Source organism: Peromyscus californicus, unplaced genomic scaffold (genome assembly GCF_007827085.1).
Source record: "Peromyscus californicus insignis strain IS unplaced genomic scaffold, ASM782708v3 Scaffold_18__1_contigs__length_77618521, whole genome shotgun sequence".
In the NCBI taxonomy this organism is placed as follows: domain Eukaryota; kingdom Metazoa; phylum Chordata; class Mammalia; order Rodentia; family Cricetidae; genus Peromyscus; species Peromyscus californicus.
The window spans coordinates 19,850,351-19,874,050 of NW_026294480.1; the positions used below are offsets into that span (position 1 = coordinate 19,850,351).

The 23,700-nt window shown below is 35.5% G+C and overlaps 1 protein-coding gene across 3 annotated transcripts in view; it reads right to left on the reverse strand.

Annotated features, from left to right (window-relative positions):
• Positions 1 to 721: 721 nt before the first annotated feature.
• Cdh10 (cadherin 10) overlaps positions 722 to 23,700 on the reverse strand; it is a 195,470-nt gene continuing 172,491 nt past the window's right edge. For all 3 annotated transcript variants that reach the window (XM_052743074.1, XM_052743077.1, XM_052743075.1), the window contains 5 exons: positions 22,269 to 22,405; positions 13,555 to 13,676; positions 6,842 to 6,950; positions 3,452 to 3,703; positions 722 to 1,757 (listed from right to left, as the gene is read on the reverse strand). In XM_052743074.1, the coding sequence (XP_052599034.1) occupies positions 1,267 to 1,757; positions 3,452 to 3,703; positions 6,842 to 6,950; positions 13,555 to 13,676; positions 22,269 to 22,405 (1,111 nt within the window). In that variant the 3' untranslated portion in view covers positions 722 to 1,266. The remainder of the gene's footprint in view (positions 1,758 to 3,451; positions 3,704 to 6,841; positions 6,951 to 13,554; positions 13,677 to 22,268; positions 22,406 to 23,700) is intronic.

A 23,700-nucleotide genomic window follows, 5' to 3' on the forward strand; every position in this document is an offset into this window, starting at 1 on the left:
CCAGAATTCTCAGTAACATTTGATGATCTACCACCAGCACTTTAAAGTTTGTTTTTCAACTTGTTCTTTGCTGTCTATTAAGTCATTCTTACACAAAAAGGCTTTGTTACAATAATGTGTGATGCATCTCGGAAAGCTGACATAATTATGAAACTGCATCTTAATGGAATATTCAGTGTTATTACTGTCAGTACTAGGCATTTTCAAAGTCACCATGGGAGGTAAATATAATTCCATTCAATGATTATTCCAGCCTGAGAACTGTCTGAACTCGTATTGTCTATAAACCTCAATAGCACAAATGTCATTCAAAAACGAGAAAATGTTTTATTCTTCCAGATACTATTTTAGTAAATATGGGTGAGAGGAAAATGCTGAACCACCAGTGTATTTAGCACAAGAGCCATGAGTAACAATGATTTAAGTGTGATTGACTCTGTGACTTTAGGGGTTAGAGCACCATTCTTGTAAATTTTTCAAATGATAAATTATAAGTGGTTTATAACTGATGGATGCTTTTAGTGTGAAAGTTTTGCACATATCACAGTGTAATGATTTATTGCAGAAGAGCAGTGCTTACCTGTGATATCTGTTTGGTCAAGGCTTTCAACATTGCTTATAAAGTGTTTTTCTTCTCGTGTATTTAATTTGATTTGGTAACAAGATATTTAATTTATGGAGGAAGAAAAGAAATTTATGGAAAAAAAAGCTAGAGACAAAGTAGTTGTAAAAACTGGTTTATTTTTTTTTAAAAATAAATACAAAAATATAAATATAAAACATTAGCAGATAGAATTTGATGAAATGAAATTGCACAAAGGCTTATATACCAGGCTGCATATCACACCTACAATACCACATGTACATTTTTTTAAACTTAATGTACAGAACAGGATATATCTTAAATGTTTTCTTTGCCTTTTCAAAACTTCATTTGCAAGGGCAAGACGTGTATCTAACAGAAGCGGCTTGTTCGTGAGGTTGCTTAAGGGAGAACTATCCTGATCAGGTTTCTTTTATTTACTATGATGGACAACATTGAATTTCCATAGCTTTGGCTCTTGGAAGTGATTAAATAAAATGTTGTATATATTCCATGAGACATCCTACAGGAAAGAATTAATATAATTAATGAACAAATTAAGAAATAAGTGGAAAACTTGTGCTGAGTGGCAGGAAAAAATTCTCCTGAATATCAAATATTGTGAAGTGGAGACAAGATCCGCAAAGTTACTTTTTCTCCTGGAGCAGAACTCTGGTGCCAGGCTAAGCGTCTTTGTCGCTCTCTCCGCCGCCATACATTTCTGCTAGTTTATTAAACCGAGGTCCCCATTCTCGGAGGTAATCGTAGTTTTGGTCTCCCTCAGTGGTACCTGATTCTAATGAGCTCAGAGATTCAGCGATGGAGTCGTTTCCTTCATAGGCGTAGGTAGCCAGTGAGTCGTAGGGAGGTGCGGTGGGGTCCAGGTCATGCTCTTTGAGCCGCTCGTTAATGAAATCCCGGACATCCGTGTTATCCGGGGCTGTAGGAGTCCTCCGTGGTATAAATAACGTTTCAGGCATTATATCTCGCCGGAGCTTTTTCTCCTCAATAGCTGCAGGATTCCGCAGGGTACCGATGTCAAAGGCCTGGGTGTCCTCCTCTCCGCCACCTTCATCGTTATAGCTCACGATGTTGTCTCTGATATCTTCCTTGGATAAGATCAGAGGCTCGGTCTTGCGTTGCCTTTTCAGAGCTGCAAAGAGGACTACTATAACTTGAACAAAGACAAGAAGATGCGTTAGAACTTCATCTCCAAACTGCCAATCCAGAACTCAAGCACTACACTGTGGGAAGGTGTTGATATCTTGCATGGGAAGCCAGAATTTGGGGTGATTTTTGGACGTTTTTGTTCAGAGGCTGAGAAGGGTTTAGCTGTGATGGTTAGTATGGTGTTTCTGATACATAGATTATTTCTTAACTATGATGACTACTTGTTATTCATTTTTCGGAGAATTAAAGTATCTTCCTGACAGTATGGAAAGTATTAATCTTTTGCATTAAATACTAAACTTACATGAAGGAATTATCTTTCAGTTAGCTCAGTGGTAGAGAATGCTCAAGGCTCTAGGGCCAAAACCCCACACCAAAGAACTGACATTAAAAAATAGTCAAATTGAATTCCACTTTACTAAAAGGATATGATGATAGGCCCACACATTCTATCACTTCCTTACACAATTAGAGGAAGTGATGTTCATCACACAATTGAGACTAGTAATTTCAGTTCCACAGCTTTGCTGATGGATTTACACAGCTTTTTGCTAACTACCAAAAGGCGTTGACGTTGTTTAGAAAATATGTAATATTTGCCTTGGAAATTTATCCATGCCCTTTAAGAAAACTCCCTACAAAATTGTTAAATCAGATGAATTCAGATCAAAGAGTAAACTCATAGCACACTGAATTAACTCCAAAACACAATTGTGATCGCCCCAGAAACTCATCTCAAATAAGCAAATATGTACAACAAAAGACACACATCACAAAAATGATAGTCATGTACGTACCTGTAGGAGAAAGTTAATGCAAATACCATTGGTGGAGTTGTGGTTTTCTATTTACCCTCCTTAGACATTTTGTTATTGATCATTTAAGATATTTGGAGAAAAATGTGAACTCATTCAAGTGGAAAATATAAAGGAAAACCTTAGTTCCTTAAGTATCTCTATTTAGAAAATGTGTTTAAAGCAAGTAGAAATCACTATTACTCAAAATGTACTTTGTTTTCTGTTATTTATATTTATTAACATTAAATGCTCTGGTTGTTTTTCTTGTTTATAATTTGGGCTTTTCAGAAGAGTTCATTTTGCTTTTCCTTAGTTTACAAAGACACACAAATTTGCACACATAGGGATCCCATCAAAAATCAGAAGCCATAATATAATAAGTAAAAGACCTATAAGGTAAAAAGAAAAAAGCACTCTGACAAAGCATTCAGACAAAAAAAAAATCCCCACAAACTTGAAAAATCCCATTGAGTTCCTTTTGTATCGGCCATCTATTCACAGGCTGGGGGCCTGTTCTTAAGTGTGATGGTCTGTATCCCCAGGGAGACTCTGTCGGAGAAAATAATTTTTCCTTTGTCAGCAATTATCAGTCAGAGAGAGCCACCAGGTTAGGGGGCTTGTGTTACCATTATTGCTTTTATTTCATTCAGTGTACTGTCATGAAAGACATTTCTGATGTGTATTTTTATGAATATTTGAATCTAATTCCCACAGATAGAGGCCCACAACTTCTCTTACCGTAAAGCCTCCTTTAAGCGTTATGTATTCTGATTGGATAAAACGTTCCTTTGTTAACAGATTTTCCCAGGTAATTTGCAGGAATCTTTGAACTTGAGGGGTGGTGGTGTGTGTTGGTGCTAACCTTTCCCATTCAATAACACTGCTCTCGAACACTTCTTACCCAGCAGAATGATGATGCACAAGAGAATGGCGATCAAGGCGCCCGTGCTGAGGCCGGCAGGGAGGAGCAGGGCTTCGGCACTGCAGGACTGCATGTTGCCCTGGCTGTCGCAGGCACACACTCGGATGGTCAGGGTGCCGGTGCTGCTCTGAATTGGGTAGTCATTATCGGATATCACCACAGGCAAGAGATAGGTGCTTATTTCATGTCGGTTGAAGCCGTTCTTTCTGGTTAAAATTCTGGCAGTGTTATCTAAAACCAATGACAAAGCATTACATACAATTTGGGGCAGTCGACGTGTTTTGACGTGAACCGTGGTTTTAATTAAAAATCATCATCAGTTTATATAAATTGGGATTTTTTTTGTATTCAGTATGCACAACGCAATTCAAACTAGGCAAGGTATCCTAGATAATACGAGAATCTAGTGCTATGTATTACTGTTTTTTTTTTTTTTTTTTTTCATTTATTTTGAGGAAGGATCTTGCTTTGTAGCACTGGCTGGACTTGACGAAGATCAGCTCCCCTGCTCACACTCTCAAGTATTGAGATTACAGATTGCAGCACTATGCCCAGACTGCATTGATGACTAGGTTTCAACTGATTGTCCCATAAAGGTAAACATATAAATTCATTTTTGATGTCTGTACAGATGATAAATATTCTAGAGGCTAAAAAAATAAGTTTTTAATCAAGAAAAATAATACCTTTAATTGTTTAAATTTACACTTGTCTGAATGTGTGCTTTCACATGACAAAATATGCTTCAATAATTATAAATAAGATATGATACAGCTCAGTGTAAACACATAAAGTTATCAAGACGCCTTAAGATTCAGATATATAATCAAAGATTAGCAAATATTAAATATTTTTGAACACTGCTTCCATCCATTAAAGTAAAACTATAAGAAATTATATTATATGTAATATATAAACAAATATATCATGTATATGATTAATGAGCACCTTGCTATCACTGTTGTGGAGTGTCAAATAACATTTCAAAAAATGTAGAATTTTAATAAGTTTACCATGCATTGGCCTCCTACTCTGCTAGTGAAATTTTCCCTAATCTGATAAGTAACCCAGTTCTCCTAAATGTGAGTTGTGGGGGAAGGTACATGTAATTTCTTCTAGTCTCAAATAACCAGCTTTTAAAAAAACACTGAGTATGTTAGTTTCTATCTCATTTTTTGTTTTTGTTTTCTGTCAGATGGATGTAGACTTGGTTCTCAAAGGGCTCTCTGCAAGGCCAATAGAGAAACGGCAATCAATCAGTAGTAAGCGACACAAACGGGCCAGAGAAAGAAAGTGGCACTTGCTCCCTGGTTCAGTGGCTGAATCTAAAACAAGTGCTTTCTACATTATCAGGGAAATGTTAACTATGTCAGGAAAGCAGAAGTTTAAAATAATAGGAACAAAGGAGCAAATCTGAAAACGTACCTCTCAAGCTTTATTATCTGAGATTATTATCTGAGATCAAAATTCGCATACAGGTGGGCATTTTGAGAATCTTCTTGTCTAGCTGTCTTTTTGTGAACTTTAAATCTTAATTTTGTAATGCTTTTGCCACATTTAAGAACTAAAATGAATTTTTATTTTAAACTACATCTTACGCTTTAAATTTTATGGAAGAATTAGATTTAAAAAAAAATCATGATATATATTTCACTTACCACAGAAATAAATTAATTTTAAAAGGATTGGTATCATTAAATAAGATATTTAAGATGAACATGTGAATAAACATGAGGAAACATTCACAAAAACGTGTATCCTTTAGTTAATTTCTGTATAATTACAGTTCCTTTAAACCTTCACCCCAAACAGAAAACAATGGCAAATATAAATTAGACCAAATATTCCACCAAATTAAATGGACTGCAACTCAGTGAGCTCTTCAGGTTGGTATTTGTATACGTTTGTTCCTTGCTTTGAGTAATTTATATAGGTTCAAGAATTATTTCTGGTAAAACAAAATCATAACCTATGTCAAAGTTTAACTAAGGTGAGTCTTCAGTGGTTTCTCCGGGACCTTGGAAAGTAGTGCTATGATAGTACCAATCCTAATCTACCACACTTTTTAACATCTAGTGCTCAGCTTCACAGGAAAAGAATCAAAATTAAATAAACCCAGAAACAGATATTGTCAATTTAGTACTAAGGATTCAATTCAGACAGCTGTAATCTGAAGTCTATGTTCAGGTTGCTAGGTTCAGCAAATTGAAATTATACTGGATGTTGTTCATCTGAAATTCAGACTCAGCTCAACATTCTGTATATCGTCTGCCATGTCTACGTTACTCTTTTCTAATCCAATTACTCTATGTGTCTAGAGTGACAGAAAACAAGGACATTTCAAATTTTAAGATTTAGTGAAAGCACATGTCTCAAATGGATAACCTTTCTTTGTCTCATTTATGTGAACATTCTACTGGATGCAATCTCTTGGTGAGTAGCTAGTGCGATGTAAAATGATCCAATGTCTTAAGCTTTTTTTATGATGCACGAAAACCACCTTGAGGAAATACAGCCACTTGGCCTTGCTAACACTTCTCAGACACTGTGAAGAAAGTACTGTGTATTTGCCAGTGTGGTTATGCGATTTACTAGAAATACATCTGCAGACATGGTAAGGCAAATATACCTTCTACCAACATGAGCTAAGGTCATGATTTACTATGAAATACATAAAACATAGATGAGTTCTAATAACACACATACACACACTCATGTGTCTGTGTGGGCATGTGTATACTCTACAGTGGTACAGTTCTCATGATACATATTTATCAACATTTTAAAAATGATAGTCATTTTCACAATGTTTATGTAAAATATTTTCTGCCTTTTATGGAACAAAAATAATTTCAGAGAGATAATATTTGTATTTTACAAAGGACATTAGCATGCTTGTCACTACAACAAGGAATATGCAAATGCTTTTGGAAGATTCTGTGGTTTTCTCTCCTTCCCCACTATTTTCCTTTATGCCTAACCGGCTCTAGTACTTCTGCTACCATTATTCCCAAGAAAGTTTGTGTAATAAATGCACAGAATCTTTCTTTCCTACAGCCATTCATGTTCTATCATGTTTATAATATCAAGTAATTATTTGCAGCCCTTCTAATCATTTCAACATTTAATTTTTCACTGAACACCCACAGTTTTATAACTGATTTACTATTTTAAATATAAGAGATTATATAAACTCAAACAAGATATTTTAGTAATACATTACTACAAATGGAGATGAACAGGTTTTTATGCTTACATCATTAAGTTGATATGAAGCATAATTAAATGAATTGTTATATTGAAATAATTACTTTGGGGGTAAATTCCCATTGACGTTATGTTAGATATGAAAAAGAGTTCAAAAATGACCTTCATTATCCTGTACTGTGAAGTTAGAATTAACAGCGGCCAAACTGAAGAAAAACTTCTGTCCACCTAAGGGATCATCTTTGTCAACTGCACTTATGGTCTGTATCAGCTGCAGGAAAGAGAACATTAGAGCCATCACATGTCTGCTGGTGGGATAGGGATCACATATGTCATTTTAAAACATACTAAAAACAGCATTACACAAACTGAGCAGGTTATACTTAAGCACACACACACATACACACACACAGAGAGAGAGAGAGAGAGAGAGAGAGAGAGAGAGAGAGAGAGAGAGAGCTGCAAGTAGTGACAATTAATGTAAAAAGATTTCATGAACTTTTTGTTTGTTTGCTTGTTTGTTTGTTTGCTTGTTTGAAGACCAGGCTGGCCTTGAACTCACAAACATCTGCCTGCCTCTGCCTCCTGAGTGCTGGGATTAAAGGTGTGCGCCACCACCACCTGGCTTCCATGAACTTTTGAAAGAACAAGCACAGGTCAGATTTCAGAACGAAAAAAGGGATGGAGGGGAAAGATGTGATTAGATTATAATCTTAAAGACAAAAGACACAAAACTTCTAGAAGTAAATTGATTTTGATCCTCATGCACATAGATTTCAGTAAACTCGATTTGTAATGATTACTTTGCTTTTGTGAAAGCTTACCTAATGTCTTTCAAAATGCCATGTGACATTATTTGAGGTTTTCAAACAAATTTAGGGAAGTACTTGGGTTTTTTTAAGAGTTACAGAGAGCTTTATTAGAAAGGAAAGAGGGGGGGGGAGAGAGAGGAGCCTGGCGTGGGGGAGGGAGAGATGGCCTGGAGCAGAGCAGAGAGCAGGGAGCAGAGAGGAACAGGGAGGGGAAGTACTTGCTTTAACTGGGTTATTTGATGTAAGTTAAAGCAATGATCCAGAAGAGTTCATCCAGTTTAGAAACTTATTGTGTGGTAGGTTTTGCCTTGCCAAAAGAACTATGAAAATATTAAAATGAAATAGAAATTTTACAGCTGGGTGTGGTGGCACCCAACTTTAATCCCAGCACTCAGGAGTCAGAGGCAGGTGGATCTCCCTTGTGTTGGTTTACAAAGAGAGCTTCAGGACAACAAAGACTGTCTCAAAAACAACAACAACAAAGAAATAGAAACTTTATAGGTAACAAATGGTTTTGCCAAAGAAAGTCTTTCAATTAAAAAGAAAAAAGATTATCCACTTCATTTACAAATATAGTTTCAGACTGACTATATCCATACCATAGAGGAATGGCTTTTTTAAGGATCAACTTTTATTTTAAAAGAATAGACATTTTAAGCAACTCTCTAGGGAGCTAGAGAATGGGTCAGTGATTAAGAGCACTTGCTGCTCATCCTGAGAACCTGCAGCTCACAAACATCTGCAATTCCAGCTCCAATGGATGTGACACCCCCTTTTGATTCTGTGGGCACTGAAACACATATGGCATGCAGACACACACACACACACACACACACACACACACACACACACACACACACCACACCACACTTAAACAAATATATTAAATGAAAAAAAGAAACTTTCTACTTTTGAAGTTGAAAACATACCTTGCTATGGACATCTGTCACCTTCATTATGTGACAGTGCATCAGGGACAGATATGTATATATTCTAGATGGATGTTCTCTTGATTATACTCCATTTACATGCATAATGTTTTAAGAAATTAATTTCAGGAAAATATTAAAAACTTACATTTGTTAATGCTTGTAAAAACATTCAAATTTATGCTTAGTTAGAAGAATATACTTTTAAAACATTAGTTTATCATTGTACGTATATTGGGTAAAAAAAAAAAATTCTTGAGTTTCTGTTGATTTACCAAGGAATTTTAAGCTTAAAACATTATGTAAAATGATTAGGAACATGAGCAAATTATTATCACATTATATTAAATTACTTTCCTTTCAAAATATGTTATAACAATAACAGTAAAAATAGCCTACTTATTGTAATTATAATTATTTATTTCAAAGCAATTCAAGAAATTTAATTAAACCACACCAAGTAATATATTATTTTCCAGAAATAATGAGCAAGAATAATCATTTAAGTGTTAAAATTATTTTAAAACAGTATTAAATCATGGATGACTAAATATTTATTATAATAAGAATAAAGAGAAACAAATTATAATAGAATAAAATATAGAACAGATAATTGAATACATTCAAGACAAAACGTACAAATAATGGTAACAGGCAGGCGGGCCTTAAAAGTTATTAAGTTTTCACAGTTTAAACAGTTATTCATCTGTATCTTCTTGCCTAACTTTCCTTTTTCAATCAAGTTTTGAAAATTTTCTTTTTAAATTTGTGATTCATTAGTGTATTGAAGAAGAAATAAATGCCATAAATGAAATAATAGAAGAAAGACCAATGGAAATTCTTAGTCACTAAGATTAAGGTTAATACAAAGAAATGTTTATATATATATATATATATATATATATATATATATATATAATCAATATAAAAGTGGAACTAATGATCCTTTAAAGAAAAATTATAGGATCTCAAAATAATATTTGTAACTGATTTCAAATTAAAGTTCCAGTCCATTTTTATAGAACAAAATAATATATTTTTGAGGACCAATGTCCACTTAATTTTATGTGTGTATAGCACATTATGAAATTTACATGACATTTTTCTGTGTATATTGATTAAAGGGTGCAGCACCAATAAATTAATTATCAGAGGTTAACTGAATGATTGTGTTATAGAAGGCAATATGCTAGTATTAAAGGGATAATGAATGAAATTTCCACAGCTGAATCTCTATCATTCTAGAATACAAGCTCATAAACAAAATAAATATTAGATTTCCTCTGGCTCACCAAGGACTCACTATTTTATTTCATCTTAATGCTACAAAAAGAGAACAAAAAAAACCCAAAAAAACCAAACTGGGTGCTCTTGAATATTTATTCCAAGTATGCAAAGGAAAATATACAGTGGGCATCCTACATGAACTTCAAGGCTGCTTTAATGATCCAAATATAATGAAGCGTGGGCGGGATGCTGGGTGGATTCTTAGATGCACAAAGAAAAGCAGTGATTACATTAGAAAATATTTAACTTTTTCTGTGAGAAGACAAGTATTTCTTGGTGAAAAATGTTCCTTTGTTCTGGTCAAACACACCATTCCGGGTTGTGAGAGATGTACCTGAACACTGCTCTTTGGATAACGTACGTAGCATACTTTGGGTCTGACAAAGCTTTGGCTGCCTCTTGAATTGACATGTGATGTCAGTTTGAATAATTTTGTTTGATAACATCCATAGATACTGAAGAGTAAATATATACATCACTTTCCCTGGGAGGGAGACTCCTTCAAATAGATTCTTTGAGATGTAAATGCCCATTTGCTGCCTTGGACAAGAAAATATACTCCCCAGCTGAAGGAGAGCACATGAGTTTGGGAAATGGATAAGAAAAGAGACAACTCTCTTCACTCTGAAAGACCTTTTTTTTTTTTTTTTTTTTTTTAAGGGTGTGTGAGTTTAGTAGCCCAATTAGGTGCACAAGAAGGCAATTAGCTTCATATCAGCTTCATATCAGTGGCGAGCTGCATCCTTCCTGAAGGAAATGCCCCTTTCTTAAGTCAAGGAACTGACAAGACTAAGGAAAGGGATGTAAAGGAAAATGTGGTGGCTTGAAGTTTTATTTCTGACTCATCCATATGTCCACACACCAAATGAGTGGGATTATACCCCATGCTGTAGATCTAAGTGTTACTTAAAGAACACTTCAATTATAGGGCTACTGTTTGGATTAAGGTACTCAATAAATAGCTCAAGTATATCCAGAAGACCTAGCACTCTATTTTCCTAGGAGCTGGGGAGACCTAACTTGCAAGTGGATTTCTCCCGGGGCTTAGTGTGGAAGTTTAGTGAATAACCACTTCGTCTTACTTAGATACCATGGCTTTTGATTCTGAATCCAATCCCCTCCCACTTCCTACATGGTATTGTTTTTTGAGAAACAATATGTAGCCCAGGCTGTCCTTGAGCACACTATCAATGTAGGTGGGGGAACTTTGAACTTCTGATGTCATTCTCTCGGTCTCCCAAGTACTGGGAATACTGACACACACCAACAGATTCTGCTAATGATTTCACATATAAAAGCTTTGCTTAAGCAAAAACCTGTCTCTTGCAGTCAGACTAAAACAAGCTAGACTGAATGAAAAGAGTTAACTTGGACATATGTGCACAAGTGGCCAGTTAGAGAGGAATTAGTCACAACCTTCACATTAAGGTTGTCAAGACTTGGTAAATGCTTTTTAAAGCAATTATTTTATTATTTTCCTCCATTAACTATTTCTTAAATATACAGAAAGTCTTGAGACATTTGTGGGTTAGCTACAGTGAACAAGAGAAGAAGCAGAAGAAAATATGCATCATTATTTTGAATATTTTGAATACATCAGTATATCAGTATTTATGCCTCAACTGGCCTGAAAGATATCTCTTTAAAAATCAAATTGAATAATCATGGAGCGGGCAATGCATACAGTAGTGGCAAAGTGGATAATTTACTATGTGCAGAAAAGATTTCAACAAATCATTCTGGGCCTATTGGCCAAGGACTGGATGGAATGGTATTTTTAGGATAGGCATTGCTTCATTAAAAAAAAAAATTAGAAGCACCTAAGTTATTTAAATATTAAGAAATAAACATTTCCATAACATTTCAAGTAAAAAAAAAATCCAATTGCAGTAATTTTATCCTTTCAAACAATAGACAAGCTATTGAATTCTCATTAGAATATTCACAAGAAGAACTGGAGTTATTGGACAATGCAATTTGCATAAAAATATAGCAATGGCATTGATGTTTATAAAAGCATTAAATGATGTCAAAACACTACATGGTTTCTCAATGGCTTCTCTATCTCTAATAAAATAGTTTTGATTCCCAATTATTATTTATAATATGCAGCTTCCTTCTGTGAAGATAGCACTCAAGCCAATTAAGAGCATTTCTCTCAGCCATGTATGCTGGAGCTTTTCAAACAACAAAATGAGTCCACTGAGGAAATGATTTAAATAATTCCAAACAAAACTGATGTAGGAAGAATGCTTCAAAGGACAAAAATGAAGTCATTAAGCATTTTATGTGTTGTACACCAAGGAAAAACACAGGGAATCCAGAACAATGGTTGAGGCTGCCTTACTTCAAAACATGTTCACGTACAACCCATCACTGACTGTTTCAGTGATCCTGTGCACATGTCTCTGCATTTCCATGGTCTCACAGTCACCATCCTGTAGCAATGGAGATATTCTAAGGAGATATTTGGGTTGAACACTTATGCTATTAGACTACTGAATGAGAAGTCACCAAGAAATTGGAAATTTCCCAGGCATCTCATGCTGGAGAAGAAAAGACTGAAACCAGGTGCTAGCCACAGGAGAAACTTGTCTCCCCAAATGAGTTCACATAATTTGGACAACCACACATACCAAATCACAGGAGAAACTGGAACTGAGAGAAGATAGTGTCAATGATGGGGAGGGCCACACTTGACTGGTACTTATTTTTATGCATATTCAGTGAAATTTGTTTAAACAAAACCTCATGTTAGGACCTCAAAGATGGACCAGTTGGGCATCACTGACCCTTTTGTATTTGCTTTTCCTTCCAACCTGGTCATGCTGAATAAACCTTGTTTTTTTGCCCTTCTCTCTTATATGCCTATTTAATTGCTTTTTGAAAATGGGTAGCAGAGACCATCTGACTAGAGCTGTCAGGGACCATAAAAACTGTATTATGCCAGGCATGGTGGTACATGCATCAAAGCACTCGGGAGGCAGAGGCAGGCATATGTCTGTGAGTTTGAGGCCAGCCTGGTCTACAAAGTGAGTTCCAAGATAGCCAGGACTGTTGCACAGAGAAATCCTGCCTTGAAAAACCAAAATAAATAAACAAATAAATAAGTAAACAAAGTAAAAAGAATAGACAGACAGACAGACAGACAGACAGATAGATAGATAGATAGATAGACAGATAAATAAATAAATAGAGATTAAAAACTGTACTAATACCACCCTCTATTTCTCTAAAGGGTTGCTAATATAGAGTAGCCAGGACTGTTGCACAGAGAAATCCTGCCTTGAAAAACCAAAATAAATAAACAAATAAATAAGTAAACAAAGTAAAAAGAATAGACAGACAGACAGACAGACAGACAGACAGACAGACAGATAGATAGATAGATAGATAGATAGATAGATAGATAGACAGATAAATAAATAAATAGAGATTAAAAACTGTACTAATACCACCCTCTATTTCTCTAAAGGGTTGCTAATATAGAGTCATGGAGCAGATTCTGGTTTTTGCTCTTGATTTGTAGTTTTAAAATTTAAAGCTATTTCCCACATCTCAATTTTATGTGAGAGACAATATTTTATTATTTTATAATTTTAATTATATTATTGTAGAGTAAGATGTCATTATTATTTTCTTGCATTACAACTTTGGAAAGGAGTTGAGAAATCTGACCTATTAAAATACTTTCAACTTCATAAACATTAACCACTTTCTAAACTTTTAATGAGAATATAAAGAAGTGTTCCTAACACTGGTTGTCTCATCTTTTCCAAGATTTTGACAAAAACACATTTTGCACACAACCAAAAGCATCCTGAACTGGAGTTGCACAGCGGCTCACCTGTCCAGGTCTGGCATTTTCGCATACAAATGTGTCATAAAACACGGCAAATTGTGGAGCATTGTCATTAACGTCCAAAATCCTCACAAAAACAGACACTCGAGTTGTCTCTTTAGGATTGTCTAGAAAGAGGAAAGGAAAACAATGTTTAGGAAAACAGAGTTGTGTGCAGAATTCAATTTAGATAAGCATCTTGTGGACATTAAGTGCTCACATACAAATAAACATCATATCCACTCTCCTGATATAATGAACAAAGGCAATACAGAAAATTACTGCAGAGCCTAGTTAGGTAGTCACGAATTCTGTTATTATTGGGCACAAGAGTACTACTATGATTTTGAGAATTCCTATTAAAAGTACAATGCAGTGTAATTGAGTTCATATTCTATGTGTGTCCCTAATGTCCAATGATGAGATTGTATTATATAATTATTTATTACATCATTGCTATATATATATATGTATATATATATATATACATATATATAGTCATGTTACTTAACTTTTAACCACCTTTTTTATTTTTTATTTTTGATTCTTCTCATAAAATACATCCTGAGCACAGTTTTTCTTCCCTCTAATGAAGGAGAAACACTTTGAAATAGATTAAATACTTGGCCATGGGGGTTGGGGATTTAGCTCAGTGGTAGAGCGCTTGGCTAGCAAGCACAAGGCCCTGGGTTCGGTCCTCAGCTCTGAAAAAAAATAATACTTGGCCAAGATCACAAACTCCTAAAACCCATCACTTTGATACTTCTATAACGAAAACATTTTCTAATACCTATTTTAAAATCTTCATTTGGAAACTGGACTACATACCTACTGATCTAACCCATTTATTAGAAAAAAATATAGCGAAATACCATCCTTCAAATATTTCATTGACATATTCTCTGGTGAAACCATGAAACAGAACCTTATTATTTGATTTTTATTCATTTACTTCATGTACATTTGTGTCTATATTTATGTTCCTAAGAAAGCCACAAGGTATGTAGTAAAGAGAAGATAACTGTGGTATCCAGTTCTTCCTTTCCACACTGTGGGACCCAGAGATTAAACTATGGTCATCAGGCTTGGTACTAAGTGTCTTTTCCTACTGAGGCATCACACTGGCTCCAAGAATGACTTTGCATATCAATTTATTCTGTCTAAACCGGTCCTTAAAATAACAAACAAACAAACAAAAAAAACCCAGCGTATTCATCATGCCTGTTTTGTTAAACATGGTGAAATTAAGAGTATCAAATTTGCCGGGCGGTGGTGGCGCACGCCTTTAATCCCAGCACTCGGGAGGCAGAGCCAGGCGGATCTCTGTGAGTTCGAGGCCAGCCTGGTCTACAGAGCGAGATCCAGGAAAGGCGCAAAGCTACACAGAGAAACCCTGTCTCGAAAAAACAAAAAAAAAAAAAGAGTATCAAATTTGTTAGAAAGATAAATTTTATTTATTATTTTTATTGATGAATGAAATTTTAAAACATGTCTATTTAACTTGGCTTTAGTATAATCCTTATATTTTTCATAATGCCATTATGTCTGCCATGTATATTCTAGGCAGTCCTGATAGCTGAATGGTTGACACTATGAATTCAAGTTAAAGTCATTCAGAAATTATAACGCCAGTTATATGAACATAGTTAAACTTGCATGCAAATGTGGCCAGCCACAAGCTGAAAAGCCATGTTCAAATATGTCTGTACATCATGCCCAAGGCAGTACTATTCACAAGAATCAAGAAATGTAAAATGCCCATCAAATTAGGCATGCGGGGAGAAAATGAGGTATATAAACACAACAGAATAATAGAATTATAAGCAGAATAAAATTAGTCACTAAAAGAATATGGATGAAACTGGAAATTGTAGTAAAGCAAGTATACACAGGTACTATATGATTGAAGTCATATGTTGAGTCAAAACATTGAAGAAGCATGGTGGTTTTCAGAGGTATTGGAGAGTAGGGGATGGAGGAAAGATAAGCGGAATTGGTTAATACATCTTAAGAGACAGGTATATTCTAGTGTGCTGTTCCACAGTAAGGATATTACAGAAATAAGAAAACAGTGTACTTTAAAAATCAAGAATGTCAAAAGTTCATAACAAAGAAAATTATCAAATGTACTACATACACATATAAAAGAGTACACAGTAATATTAATATGTGAAATTCATGCTTTTGTGTATTAATAAAATAATAAAAATTTAAGAGAAGATTAGGCAGTCTAAAAATGAAATGAAGAAATAAGGTTTGGCACCATTGTTAAATATCTGGTTAAAATGATTATGAATACCATTACCTATTCTAGTGATACTTATCATTTTTTCCTAATATTTTTCTTTGTGTTTTACAAATACAAAAATAAAAAACAATTATTCAATGCAAATGTAGTATATGTTACAATTTGAAAGAGTTTACCACCCTTTCTATATAACTATATTTTTAATAAATTAATGAAACTACACAACGAAGAGCTGGTTTCTGATCAGGTAGATTCACAAGGCTTATAGACTATGAAGGAAAGGCTACAGGGTTCTATATAATTTGAAGTATAATTACCTTCTCTTCTTTCCACAAAAAAGAAAAGATCAACTTAAATTCAACATCTTTTTAGTCTTGCCCATGTCTTTTTAACTCACATGCATGCAGTTGGCAAAATTTATTTTAGGAGTTTTCAAACTCTTGATGCATACAATACACCTGTAAGTGCATTGTAGAGTTGAGCATTTTGGTCTGAGAGTCAAGTGAGCTGTGTTGTCTCTCAAGTTCAACACTCACATATTTTGACTTTGGTCAGTATATTCACTCCAGCTCTCTTCTTCCTCAGTTTATGAAAAAATATCAAGTAGAACTTCCCATCTCACAGGAATTCTTTGAAAATTAGATAAGAAACTTTTTAACAAAGCATCAATTTTGAGATTAGACCTCAAGATATGTTAAATATTCCCATGAAAACATCATTACGATCATTGACATACCTTCATATCCTTTTGTTACTTGGGAGTTTGTGCCAATTTTCCTATCAACAAAATTTACATAATAAAAAGATATGAACAGTGATAATAGTTTCCCTCCATTTACATGGATCTGATGAGTACATAGGCAAGAAGCAGATAAAATGAAACAGAATAGAACAAACAAAAAGAAAAAGAAAAAAATGCTATTCTTCAGTGTTCCTAATTGTTGGTATATCCAACTATGAATGGACCCTTACCTCCCGAGTTACTGTTTCATATGGAGAAGAATGGAAAGGTATGTTTCTAGATTATGCTCTTCTACCTACTGATAGAGAGACATGCAAAATATTTATTTTTATTATTCTTGAAATGGACTTAACTCATATTGGAAGTTCCACTTCCTAATTATGAAAATGGAGTCAAAAGAGCCAAAAAAAAAGTTTCATAGGTAAGAAATTGCTTTGTGAGACCATTCTCTAGCACAATAGGAAGACTCTTCAGCCTCTTTCTGAATAACTCAAGGTTCTTTGAATCAAAAGCTAAATCCACAGGGATGAATGTGCTTTATAAAGCATAAGGCCTGGAGTCATCTATTCAGAAAACAGTGCTTACACTAATCTTTTTTGCTGGCAGATGCTACAGCTTATGTATAAATAAAAGTATAAAGCATTCCAAGGAAGAATTATACTGAATAGCAGCTGGCTTATATTTACCACCTGAATTTCCCTCAGAATCCTTCAGGGAAACTGTAGTAATACAAGGAGGCATGAGCAATAAAGGCTTTCAGGATGCATGTCCTCAAGTAAGGCCGTTCCCATGCATGCATAAGCTTTTCCAATCATCCAAAAAGAGGCAAGCCTGAATTCTTCTCTTGAAACTTGGGGCTTTCAAAAGATGTAACATCTCTGCATGCATTGAACAATGTTTTCTCAATATGTATGATATATGACATATGCATATATATATATATATGCAATAGGATCAATTTTTAGATGTAATTATAGGAACTCCTTGGCTTCCTGTGTATTCTAAGATCTCAAGCTTATTATGAAGTCACTGATTGTAACATTAATTTTAGAGTTTTGCATTTTCCACCTGGCATTTTAAAAAGGGGAAAGAATTATGCCATGCTATAATGCACTGAATAATTACCTGAGGCAGACCGCACTTGTCACATGATGTGACTTTTGCTGTGCAATGTGGAATTAAACTGTTAGAGGCGGACCTGGAAACACATCGGGAAGAGGTTCATTTACACATGCCTCTGTCCTGCTCAGGGCTTCGTGAGGGACACACTTACCATCAAACCAGTGTTTAAAGTCTAGTGAAACAATTCCCTGTATGTGCTTTTCTTCCACCCTCATTGCACTGAATGCCCAGAACAGCATAATGGGACCCTGGCTACATGTGGTTGGCAGGTGGGCATTTCTAGCACTCATTCCGCAGATTGATTTCACTTAAGGGCAAGAATAGGCTTAGCTCTTAAGAAGTAATTGGCTAAGCTTTTTACAGAATCATAATTACTTCAACTAGCTTTAGAAGTTAAATTTCTCAAAGTATCTGAAATAGAAAATGCAATTCGGAGCTCAGTGAGCTCGAATAAGGATCTTGAGCTGAGCAGACAGCACAAACAATCAGATTCCAGAAGCTCCAAATTGGATCTCATTAGATACAGGAGAAGACAGAGAAATGGAAGTTTTCCTTATAGGAGAAAATATGTTTTTAAATTGATAGCCTCAAGAGACACCACCATATATAACTCCCTAAACAAAGCATGATTTCAACCCCAGCTAGAATGATGAAGCTTAATCCATTATTTCAGTTGGAAGCTTTGCATGATGAACTGACTAGACTACTTGCACAATTCTGTGACTCTGGGTGACTGGGATCTGGTTATTGTCTGCAATAGTTGCTTCCCACATCTCTGTCATGATGGCTGTGTGTAGACTCAGTATTACATGTATGGAGTTTGTAGGCAGATTCTCACCATGGCTCAGTTAAAAGTTAAAGCTTCTTGTTAAAAGTTTACAGGGCTGCTCTGCCTTATAATCGGTTCAGCAAGGGGTTGGGCACTGTGAGGTTTTTACAAGCATGGGTATGTGACTGTTTCAGTTTCTTTATGAGGTAACACACTGCACATTTGATGTAAGGCTCTGTTGCCACTGTCTCAAATTTCTTAATGGTCTTTGTCTCTTTTTTTTTTTTTTTCCTGCAGGATTTGCTCATGCTCTTGTTCTTTGAGGCAGGATCTCCCTAATATCACTCTGATTCATCCTTCTTGCCTTCTGAGTGCTGGGATTATAGGCATGTGCTGTCACATTTGGACCCATAATGATTTTCAACAGTCCACTAAAGAATGACAGGGGCATCCATAATGATACAGTCCTCTCTGGGAGCAATATCTGCTGCAGTTTTACAAATATATTGTTCTCAGACTTTAACTTCTCATTTTCTAATTGGACAAACTATTGATTTTTTTAAAATCATGCATAGAATGAAGTGTTAGATCTAGAAATCAAATAATGAATTTTATGCCTAGTTTACTGCTTCTGGCATTGTGACTCTTTAAAATTGCAAAAATCTCCAAGGACTAGGATCTTCAATAAGATGAGGTTAATAAAAAAATTAGCAAGAGAAATTCTAACTTAATGTCCTTAAGAACAATCCATGTCCCCACGCTGCCCTGCTGTGGGCATGTGAGCTCGCAGCTTTCTGCTTACTAAATTTAGCTCTGCTATACCAGGTTGCACGAGGGAAATAAACATGTTGTAAGATTATCCTTGGACTTTATAACATGAATGAGAAACATCCAGCACTAGATTTTGATGGACAGGGAAATGCAGTGTCCAACTTCTTCATGTCACCAACTTGCTTTTTCCTCTACCTAGACCTATCTTCACACAGAGCTGTGAATCCAAACCAGGACTGATCCCACCAAAGACAAATTATTAGAGGAAGTTATTAAGAAGGCCATCACTGCTGAGTAGTACTCCATTGTGTATATGTACCACATTTTCTTAGTCCATTCTTCAGTTGAGGGACATCTAGGTTGTTTCCAGGTTCTGGCTATTATGAATAATGTTGCTATGAACATAGTTGAGCATGTGTCCTTGTGGTATGATTGAGTATTCCTTGGGTATATGCCCAAGAGTGATATAGCTGGGTCTTGAGGTAAATTGATTCCCAATTTTCTGAGAAACTGCCATACTGATTTCCAAAGTGGCTGTACCAGTTTGTACTCCCACCAACAGTGAAGGAGTGTTCCCCTTACTCTGCATCCTCTCAAACATAAGCTGTCTGCAGTGCTTTTGATCTTAGCCATTCTGACATCATGAAATTTGCAGGCAAATGGATAGAACTAGAAAATATCATCCTGAGTGAGCTAACCCAGACTCAGATGGACAAACATGGTATATACTCACTCATAAGTAGATACTAGATATAAAGCAGAAGATAATCAGGCAACAACCCACAACTCCAGAGAAGCTAACTAACAAGGAAGACCCAAAGAGGGATGCATGGACTACCCTGGGAAGGGGAAAAATGAGATCTCCATGAGTAAACTGAGGATGAGAGGTGGGCAATGGAGTGTAGAGGATAAGGGATGAGAGCATAAGGAAATGGGATTGTTGAACTGGAACAGGGAAGGAGGAGGAATGTAATAAAAAAGATACCATGATAGAGTGAGACATCATGGGGATAGAGAAAACCCCGGTACTAGGGAAGTTGCCAGGAATCCGCAAGGATGACCCCAGCCTGGGCTACTAGCAATAGTGGAGAGGGTGCCTTAACTGTACTGGCTTGCCCGAAAGGTCAGACTGGTAAATACACTAACTGTCATTACAGAATTTTTCTCCAGGGACTGATGAAACAAATGCAGAGATCCACAGTCAATCACTAGACAGAGCTCCAGGAGTCCAGTCAAAGAGAGAGAAGAGGGATTCTATGAGGAAGTGCACCAGGATCATGATGGGGAAACATGCAGGGACAACCAAACCAAACTAGTGGGGACTCATGAAAGTTGGATCAATGGCTGTGGAGCCTACATGGGACTAGACTAGGCCCTTTGGTTGGTGAGACAGTTGTGTAGCTTGATCTGCTTGGGAGGCACCCTGGTGGTAGGACCGGAATCCATCTCTGGTGCATGAGGGGGCTTTGTGAAGCCCACTACCTATCATGGGACACCTTGTGCCGCTTTGAGGCAGGGGAAGGGCTTGATCTTGCCTCTACTGAATGTGCCTCCACATGGGAGGCCTTGCCTTCTTGTGTGAGGGAGTGGGGGGGATGAGTTGGGAGGGGAGGATGGATGGGGCAGGAGGAGGGAAGAGTGGGAGCTTTAATTGGTGTGTAAAATAAATGAAAAAAAATTCTTAATAAAAAAAAAGAAGGTCATCACATAGCAGGATAAAATGATGACCTCCTCAAGAGAGGAAAAATTCTCAACATAGAAATACAAGAAAATGAATAAAAAACCACATTAAGTAAATTAATGAACACAACAGATTTGAAAGAGAACTGGACAGAAATCACAGAGGAAATAAGAAACTCTAAAGCTGAGGAAGAAAATCAGTTGGCACTCTCAATAGGAGATTAGATTAAGCAGAAGGAAAAAAATAACAGAGCTTGAAAACACATCCTTTGAATTGTCAGCATCAGAAACCAAAGAAAAGTAAGAAGCATTAAGATAAAGCAGAAGAGCTGTGGAGTCCCCTTAAATAAACAAATATTCTACTCCCTGACATACCTGAGGTGAACGACCACAAAGTGTGTAGGCATAGAAAACCTCTTAAGTGAAACCAAAGCAAAAAAATCCCCAAAGCTTGGGAAAGACACGGTCTTCCAAGTGCAAGAAGCATTTAGACCCTCTAGCATATACGACAATAAATGTACTTCATTACGACATATCAGTTAAATTATTAAAAGTACAGAGCAAAGAAAGAAGATTACAGTCTGAAATAGAGAGCAATGTCAAGTAAACTCAAAGGCAAATAGCTCTAAAGACACTCTAAATGCCAGGAGGACATGGAATGGTGTGTTTCTCGTCCTGATAGAAAATAACTGACTACCAAGATTCTTATACCCAGCAAGGTTTCCTTTACCATCAAAGAAGAAGAAAAGACCTTCCATAAAAAGGATTAATTAAGAGAATTCCAGAAAACTATACCAGAATTACAAGATGCTTGCAGGAATACTATACTCAAAAGAGAAAGAAATTGGTAAATACCATTATTAAGAACATGAATGAATCTCAATAGAAAAAGTAACATGCCAATAAAAAATTAGAAACAAATATTACCAATACAACAAACACTCAAATTTACAAGAGGAAAAAATAACTTAAATACATTCAAAGCTACTTGAAATAAATCAGAATAATATACTAAGTGTATATGCCCTAAAAGTTGCAAGAGCACATAATTTTGTAAATATATAATACACACACATTATATATATTACAACCAAATCTCTACTAGACATAAAAAGGAGATTTAGGCAATTCAACCCTCAAACCATGACAATATTCTTGAGAGAGCAGAGCAAACATTTTACTATAGCTGCAATATGTTTAGCTATTCCTCATTTTACAAACAAAAAAAAAGGAAAAAATTTACACTAGAAAAATTATTTGAAAAGCACAATGAAATTTAGTTTGAATAGACATAATTATTTTAATATAAAACAAACACAAAAATATTTTGAAATGCAGGAAGCAAGACAGTCACAAAATAAAAATGTTCATTAAATATAACTCCTTACTGATCTCAGCAGCTATAACAGTAAGATTATGCCATTGAGATAGTTCACGATCCAGTGGCTTTGAAGTATAAAGTGATCCATTTCCAGAATGAATATTAAAGATCCTGTCAAGGTCAGTATGGCGATCCAAAGTGAATCTAGAAATAGATGAAAAAGAAAATATAGGGCATTAATATTGATGGTTTTCATGAGCAAATCCTAAAATACAAAGATATATACTTTACTCAGAATTATTGGAAACCACAGAGCTGATTTAGAATATAAACTGTTTCACTAGTTAAAAATGATAAGCATTGATCACTCAAGGCATGAACTGGTACTTTATTTTGCATAGATATGTAAGTTCTACAGATGCCCATGATTTAAACTATTGGTGGTTGCCATAAAAATTAAATAATTTGCATGTATTTTGGGACACAGAATAGTGTGTATCACATGTAGTTTCATTATCAACTGAATGTTCTCAGTAACCAAGTCTTCTGATGATGAATCACTACAATTGTACATCATAAAAGTCAATGTCAGAAACTTAGTTGTTTTATGAAAAAAATTGAAGACCAGATTACTTTCATCAAAGCAGCACATTATCAATTTGTGATGATTTGTAACTTTATATGTGATATCCACCCTTGTTCAGGTTCTTTAATCGCAGGTATCATTATAAAATAAATGCCTTAAGGTCTTCTAAAATTGCTACAGTTCAATATAAGAAATGCTTATGCATCTATAAAGAATAAAGTTTTATAAATATATGAAAATAGCTCCTTTACAAACTGATAGCAGGCATCATGTTACATATCATTTGAAAGCATAATACCAGCATTTGTCACTCAGGGTGGCATAATCAAGGTAAACATCAATATATTTATCAAAACAGGTGTCTTGCCATAATCAAGTAAAGCAAATTATTATATCCCTGTATCTGGAATAATTTCCAAATAAAAAAATTAACTCACTAGCCGGGTGGTGGTGGTAAACATCTTTAATCCCAGGACTTGGGAGGCAGAGGCAGGTGGAGCTCTGTGAGTTCGATGACATCTTGGTATACAGAGTTCTTTATAGGATAACCAAGGCTACACAAGGAAACCCTATCTCAAAAAAAAGCAGAAAAACAACAATATAAAACAAACAAAAATGCACACACAAAAAAATTAACTCATTTTCAAAAAATCCTAAGGCAAATTTTATCTCATTCTAACAGCCTTCCGTGATTATCCATGGCAGAAGCTGTTTGCAACCTTCTAATTTAAATCTCTCCTCTCCACTTATGACACTGTATTTTAAGTTGTTTCATCGCAAATTGAAAATAAGAAATAAGACATGAAATTATCAAGCCTACTGCTCATCTTGCTACACCCAGCACCAGGCTGTAGTTGACACTCACTGAATACTACTTGACTCTCAGGAGCTAGCTTTTCTGAGTGGAGAATAC